Source organism: Hipposideros armiger, unplaced genomic scaffold (genome assembly GCF_001890085.2).
Source record: "Hipposideros armiger isolate ML-2016 unplaced genomic scaffold, ASM189008v1 scaffold_66, whole genome shotgun sequence".
Taxonomy (NCBI): Eukaryota; Metazoa; Chordata; class Mammalia; order Chiroptera; family Hipposideridae; genus Hipposideros; species Hipposideros armiger.
This window is the reverse complement of record NW_017731416.1, coordinates 810,412-818,057: the sequence shown is the minus strand read 5'-3', so window position 1 is coordinate 818,057 and position 7,646 is coordinate 810,412. Positions and strand designations below refer to the sequence as shown.

Here is a 7,646-nt window from a genome sequence, read left to right as displayed (position 1 = left end):
CCTGATGCTTTTTGCTTAGCTGTACTTCATGTGCTTTCCTTGAGAGAAGATCTGAGAAGCAGCAGGAATGCTGGAGCCAGATCGCTCAGGTTCAAACCTGGCTTCACCACTTATGAGCTGTGTGATCTTAGGAAAGGTATTTGACGTCTCTGTGCCAGAGTTCCCTCATCTATTGGGTTGTCGGAAAAGTCATGACATATTTTGTGCCTGTTTTCCAAAGGTCATTTCTTTATATAAAGAGCAAAGATCAATCAATTATATATTGCCCATTTTGTTCGATAACCTTTTGCCATCTTTCAGTGAGCTTCATAATTCCTCGTTCATAGAAGGACCTGTCTTTATTCGTGAAAAACTAAACAAGGTGCTGATCTACAGCCTCATCTGAATTCAACGTTATACCACGCAAGGAGTTTTGAAGAGAGCAAATCAAGTGGAAGTCTGACAATGCAAAGTCAGGTGAGTATGATGGGTGTGGCAACACATCCCATCCAAGCTCCAATAATTTTTGACTGGTGATCAAACTTGTGTGTGTTCTCATGTTGTCGCGATGGAACACAACTCCTTTACAATTAACAAGCTCTGGACATTTCTGAATGATGGATTTGTTCAAACTGTCTGATTGCCTACAGTACACATTTGAATTGATTGTTTGGTTCCTTGGTAGGAGCTCGAAAAACATAACACCTTTAAAATCCCACCATACTGAGAGCATAACCTTCCTCTGATGAATGTCTGCTTTCGATATCGTTTAAGGCAAATCACACGTTGGGACCAAGACCGTTTGCGCACCATATTTTTGTAAACAATCCACTTCTCATCACCAGTTATCAGTTGCTTCAAAAAAGGATCGTTTTCCTCACGTTTAATGAGCATATTGCAGATGTTTATACGCGCCGTCAAGTGAACTTCTTTGAGTTAATGTGAAGCCCAAATATCGAGTTTGCTTATGTATCCCAGCTTCTTCAGGTGGTCGTGAATGCTTGAATGATAGATGTTCAATGTTTCTGCAATCTCTTGTGTCATGTAACGTGGGTTTGACTCGATCAATGCCTTTATTTTGTCATCATCAACCTTGGTGGGCCTCCCTGACCGAGGAGCATCGTTGAGATCAAAATCACCAGCACGAAATTTCGTGAACCATCATTGGCACTGATGTTCTTGTAGAGCATTGTCACCATAAACTTGATGCAACTTTTCACAAGCTTGACGCGTGTTCTTCTCTTTATGCAAGTAAAACAGTAAAATAAGGCAAAACCGCACAGTTTGGTCTTCCATCTTCAACTTTTGTAAAATCTCCAAAACTTCAACCAAATCACTCAATTTTTTTTAGAATGAAGCTAGAACTGTCAGCTGTCAAATGATTTAGCAATAACATAGATGCGAATGACTCTAGTACTTCCAAAAATGAACTACTGCCATCTGTTGCGAACACGTGTCAGGAGTTTTCCAACAACCCAATATAAAATGGAGATAATGCTATTATCAACCTCGTGGATTGTGAGAATTAAATGGATGAAAATGTGTAGTGTGTTTAGAACAGAGCATAGAACACAGAGTAAGTGCTATAAAGTGTTAGCTAGGACAGTGATGTCATTGAGGACGTATCCCATGACATCATGAGTGCTTTCTCCCTACCCTCATTCTGAATTTTTTCTGAGGCATTTCTCTTAGGCCCCAGCTCAGAAAAGTTATGGCTGTTTTGAGCACCAATCTATGTTTATTTCATGGACACTGCAACTCGTGTTTCCATCTTTGCCTTGGGCGCTAACATGAACAGTTTTGGACAAAATTCACTGTTCCTCATTAGCAATTGTAGAGGGCAGTTGGGACAGGTTCTGTGTGCTCTCTGTCCTGACCCAAATTGCTCCTGACTCCACATTGCTCCTAACTCTAAATGGCTCCTGACTCCAAATCCTTGGAGTAAACCTTGATATCTGTCTTTTTTTCATGCCCCCAAACAAATTCTGCTGTCTGCGTCTTTAAAAGTAAAGGTGTCCAAGTTCTGACCGCTCTTCACCCCTCTGCCACTGTGAATGTGCAGATGCTTAGACGGTCTCTCCTTCTGTCCTGGACCCTAAAGTCTGCTATCCCTACAAAAATCAGTGTGGCCTTTAAAAATATAAGTCAATTCACATCACTCCTCTGCTTGCAACCCTCCAATTACCTTGAACAAAAAAAACCAAAACCCAGTCCTTATAATAGTTTATAAAGCTCACCGTAATTTACACTGTCCCCATCTGTCTCCATCCTTTCCCCCATCATGCTCTCTGCTCCAGTCACGTCAGCCTCCCCGATGTGCCTGTCATCCCAGGGACATGGCCAGGGCTTTCCTCTCTTGGGGCCTTCTCCCTGGGGTGCTCCCCCCTAGATACTGCCATGGCTTGTTCCTTCCTCTCTGCCTCTGAGTCTCTGTTCAAACGTCATCTCATTAAAAGTCCTTCCTCCGCTGCCTTTCCTAAAAGAGCAGTCTCCCTCCCACCCTGGCATTCCACCGTCCCTTGATTTTACTTTAATTTTTTCTCCTCAGCATTTACTGCAATCTGCCATCAGTCGATTTTGTCTTTCTCCACTAACATGTGAGCTCTTTTTGGGTGGGGACTTTGTCTTGTTTGCCCCAGGGCCTGGAATGGCGCTCAGCATGCAGCAGGGCTTGATAAATTAGATCATCGAAGAAGTGAGAGACTGAGTGAATGCCTCATATTACCCTGCTGTCCCGTTTTCCCTGTCCTGGTTTTTCAAAGGCTTGGAAGGCGTGTGTAAAAATAGACATGTTACACCAGGACAGAAGCAAATAGAGAGATCAGGATAGAGAATAAATAAGGCTTCCTAAGCACCTGCTGATTCCTCATGGAAGGTTCCGTTGAGGAAGTGAAACATGACTGCCAGCGGGAAGTTCTAGGCTCTATAAGTGATAAGAATACTCCAGTAACCCCCAGCCTGCCTTCACAGACGCCAGTGGATGAACAAGAGTTTGCTGCCAGAAGAAAGAAGCCCCTGAGTTGGGGATAAGCATTTTTAACCATCTTCCTTCTTTTCTCCTATTTGGGAACCCCAAGGGCTGCACATATGCGCTTGCTTCCTTGGAAGAACAATATTAACTGGCAGAGGTGGCGACTCTCCCCCCCAAGCAGTCCATGTTGTTAAATATGTTTGTTTAGATGGAAGGTGCTCTGGGCCTTGAGTTGTGAGCCCATTTTGGCAACAAAGTTTGGAATATGGTTTGTTCTTCTTCATTCCTGGGGGTAGTGACGTTTTCAGTGCAGTTGTACGAGACAAGACTCCTACTGCAGCCGGGAGCGCCACGAGCTTCAGGGATGTTCGTCGTGTTTATTTGCTGCTGGTTTTCCCAAGGATTTTGGACAGTAATAAACACAATAAGCTGTTCTCGTCCTCTGGCCCGGACACGTGCACCTACACCACAGCCAAGTGCAGTCTCTATAGGGGACCTGCCCTTCTTGCAGACCCAGTTTGAGTCTCTCAGAAAGCTGGAGGTAGTCACTTCCAAGCATCCTATGCCTGGGAGAGCAGAAAATCTGAGGCAGACCATTTGTGCCTTTTGCTATAGGAAAATGCAAAGCTACTAGAGTGAATTAATTCTGAGACAGACAATAGAGTGGGGCCCCAGGCAGGGTCATTCAAGAGACACAACTTTTTCCTTGGAGCTTATAGCAGAAGCAACTCTGTTCTGAGCCCTCACAACTTCAGAAGCTTTTCTTGGAGGATTCTGTCTCTGCTCTGAAGGCAGTTAGAGAAGGCACAGCTTTCCAGAAGCTTCCAAAAAGGAGCACCTTTATCTGAAAGAGAGCTCCTTGCCTGTCGTGGGCTAAGTGGTGCCCGTGGGGGAACCAGCACATGACTCTGTGGATCCAGTTCATCAGGACATGTGTGTGAGGAGGGAAAACACTTCACAAGGGAAAATGCTATTAGTGGACTTACTTCCGGCACTCTGCTTCTAGTCACCTCCTCAATGGGTATGATTTCCCTAACACTATAGGATATTATTTTCCTGAACCCATTTCTACCTCCTCCCGCTAAATAATCATCTTCATGAAAAGGAGCAACCTAGAAGGAAAAAAAATTGGTCTTCATGTGGGGTAACTTTGAGCTGGGGGAATAGGCATCAACAGCACTTTCGGGACTATCTCTTGTGAGTATCCACATTCTGAAATTTAAAACAAAAGCTACTACTTGCCAGCGCTGTTAGCTAATTGTCAGACAACAGAGAAACACACTGCAGCCAGAAAAATCCCCACTGAGTTTGGTCGGCTGATTCCTCTGGCAGCAAATGAAAGCTTTGGCTGTTGCCCCTGAGGACTGGCTGAGCAAGCCGGGACTGAGCCCACCACATTCCGCGCCCCCACTCCCCCACTGTGGGCACAGTGTGTGTGTGTGTGTGTGTGTGTGTGTGTGTGTGTGTGTGTGTGTGTAGGTGCAAGCACCCTAACTCACAATTTTAGGCAGCTGCACACCTCACCCAGCAACACCACACCAGCGTAATTCATCCTATACCTCACAGCCAGGGTGATCCCAGCCTCAATGGACAACAATTTGGAGGCATTGTTTACAAATCAATTTCCCTCTCTAAATAGGCTGTTATAAGAGTGGACCCTTCTGCTTGTCCAGGCTGGGCCCACCTGTCACTGGGACTTCCTAGCCAGTGGTCACACTGTATTGATCTTTTTAATCCCCTCTCTTTGAAACACACAGCCAGCTGATGTGGAGTTCCTCAAAAGAAAGACTCCCACCGCCCCTACCTCTACAGGTAGCTGGTATCCGGGGCTAATTCCCCACTAAAAAAAGTCTTAATTGGCTTATGGGGAGCCTGAAAGATCTCCCTTGTGTTTACAAGGTGAAAGGAAATGATGGACCCCAAAGTCCCTAGCCTGTCTTTATCCAGCTCTTGGTGACATCAGGTGCATTTTTATTTTTTAATTGTTTTTGAAACAAGACTGGAGGGTTTGAAGGTGGGTGGAGATAGTGTTTCATTTTAGTGGTTGAGCCGCCAGAAGAAGGGAAGGAAAGCCCCAGAGAGACACCATTAGGCAAGAAACTTGGTGACTTATTCTTTTTTTTTTTTTACTTAGTTTTTATTTACACAAAGCATCTGCAGTACAAAAATGTAAACTTTGATAGTTCATAATAATAGAATAAACTCTTTATGTACAAAAATACATTTTCATATGAATGAAGCATCTTGAATAAATTAAAGTACTCTCCAGCCCCGGTGCCTGAATAGCTGCGCAAGAGTCTCGGGTGCTTCCAGAGCGGGCCTGCAGTGGTGGGGGTCGGGATCCATAATGCATGAAGCCCACTCCTTGTCTCTGCTTTTTAAGCCTTTTCATTGTATTGTCAGCCGGCTCAAACCGAATTTTCATGCTCGTTTTTCTTCATTAGAGTTCTACAAATTGTAAAATTGACTTTTCACCTCGTCTTCAGGGGCTGATCTGTCCCTTTTCTAAATCACACTGAAGTGGTGGCTGGGGTCAGCTCTGAGCCAGCCACAAAGGAGGTTTTGTGGAGTTCAGAAAGTGCAAAAGGGGTGGGCAGGAGGGGCCCAGGGCTGAGGGCTGGAGAAACAGACCCAGGGGCAGACACGGCGAGGGTGCAGCGACCTAACAAGCGGCTCAGGTATCCCCCACCCCCTTTAAAGTTCCTGCTTCCTCCCTACGCCTAGAGTGGGGGTCCCGCAGCTGGGGCCCCATCTACTGCCTGTTGCCTGGGAGAGGGGGGGAGGCAACGGTGTCCAAAAAGGGCCTAGTGGTAAGGGATGAAACAGGGCGTCGTGTGGAGCAAGTCTTTGGGCAGGCCGGGGAAGGAGAAAAGGGGGTCGCCGGGACCGTAGGAGAAGTCTTCGGAGGCGGCAGGGCTACTGGGGTCAGAGAGAGGCGAGGCGGCGGCGGCGCACGGGGAGGCGGCAGCACCGGAGCCCCAGGACTCGGCGTCGCTGGCAGGGCTGGGGGGGCCCGGCAGGCAGGGGGCGCACTGCGGAGGCAGGAGGCGCTCCCGGACACCGCCCCCGGGCAGCCCCTGGTCGGCCAGGCGCAGAGTCTCCGCCAGAGCCCAGATGTAGTTGTAGGCGAAGCGCAACGTCTCGATCTTGGTGAGCTTGGTGTCGTCGGGGAAGGAGGGCAGCACGCTACGCAGCGCATCCAGCGCCGCGTTCAAGTTGTGCATGCGGTTGCGCTCGCGGTCATTGGCCTTGACGCGCCGGCTCCTTCGCAGCGAGTGCAGCAGCGCCTCAGAGCGCACCCGCGCGCGGCCCCTGCGCCGCCGCCGCTCCTGTTCGTCGTCCTGTGCCCGGGGAGTATCGGAAGCCCCGGGAAGCCCGGGTGCGCCCCTGCGGGCCGGCACGGGCGGCCCCGAGGCGGAAGCTGGCGTTTGGAGCCTGGCACAGTCCTCCTCGTCGGTGAGGAAGCCCGACAGGTCGCTGCCGCTGCTGCTGGTGCTGCTACTGCTGCTGCTGGCGCAGTCGAGGTCCGAGAGGCAAGTCTCCAGAGGGGCTGGCATCGTTGCGTCGTGCAGGACCGACGGACAGATAAGAGGGTGCTTAGAGGGGCAGGAGCCCGGGCTGAGGGCAGGGGTGCCGGAGCGCACTTACTTTACCAACGGCCCAGGCTTACTCTGCCCGCTGCGGGCGCGAAGGCCTGGAAGGGCGCAGGGGCGCACCGGGAACTTGGCCTCGCCTCCTTCGCCTCGCCTGCAGGGGCCACGCTCCAGCCGGTCTCCCGAGTGATCTCGCCGGCAATCAGATCAGCTCGTGTGAGTACCAAGTGTGGCACACGACCGGCCTCAGGACCCCTTAAGTACCCGGCACAACAATGGGCGCCCCCCTCCCTGGCCACCTCCGCCCCTGAGGCAGCCCCCTTGAATGGAGCGAGGCGGCAGGTCAGCCCCGTGCGGTGCCCGGGTATTTGCATAATTTATGCTCGCGGGGGGCCGCCCCCGCCCCTCCCCCCTCCCGGAGCGTGCCCGTAATTACCGCGGGCCAATCGGCGGTGTCGCGCGGCCCCGGGAGCCGTGTCTGGGCTAAGCCGGCCCAGGCGTCTCCAGGCAGTGAAAACGGAGGCGGGGGCGGCCGGCGATTAGTCGCCGAGGCACGCTCCTCCGGGGGCGGGCCGGGCGCCCCTCGCTGGGGTGGGATGGGAAGGCGGGGCGCGGGCAGCAAAGTGTGAGCCGTGCGGCGACTTGCGGAAACCTGGAGCCAGCTGAGAATCTGGGCTCGCCTCCTCTCTGAAGCTGCTGAGTGGCCGCTTGACTTTGGGCAAGTGATTTGACTTCACTTTCCCTATCTGTAAAATGGGGTCCAGGTCTTTCCGGTTGAGGATGCTGTGTAGTTATCCGTGGGACACTTGGCACGGTGTTTTCGTAACTGAGCGCCTGATGAACGTTTGGGAGATGCAGCGCCCTCAGAACCTGGGGAAAACCCTATCCAAATACGGAAATGGCTCTGCTCACCTTCACCTGGGGGCGGGGATAGGCGAGCAGGCGGCAAGTAAAGGAATGGATGATTTCCTAAATTGGGTGGAGTCTTGGCTGACCAACGGCCCCCCCCCAACACTATCGGAAGATTCTTTAAGTAACAAAAATGTGCCAGTCCTCTCCCCTCAGGCGGTTCTCACCCGCCTTCTCTCCCCACCCCCACCTGG

The 7,646-nt window shown here is 50.7% G+C and overlaps 1 protein-coding gene across 1 annotated transcript; it reads right to left on the bottom strand.

The window, feature by feature from the left end:
• Positions 1-5,080: 5,080 nt before the first annotated feature.
• Positions 5,081-6,768, bottom strand: NEUROG1 (neurogenin 1). Its single transcript, XM_019642248.1, has one exon. The coding sequence runs from the start codon at positions 6,505-6,507 to the stop codon at positions 5,755-5,757; it is 753 nt and encodes a 250-aa protein (XP_019497793.1). The 5' UTR covers positions 6,508-6,768; the 3' UTR covers positions 5,081-5,754.
• Between the last annotated feature and the right edge of the window lie 878 nt (positions 6,769-7,646).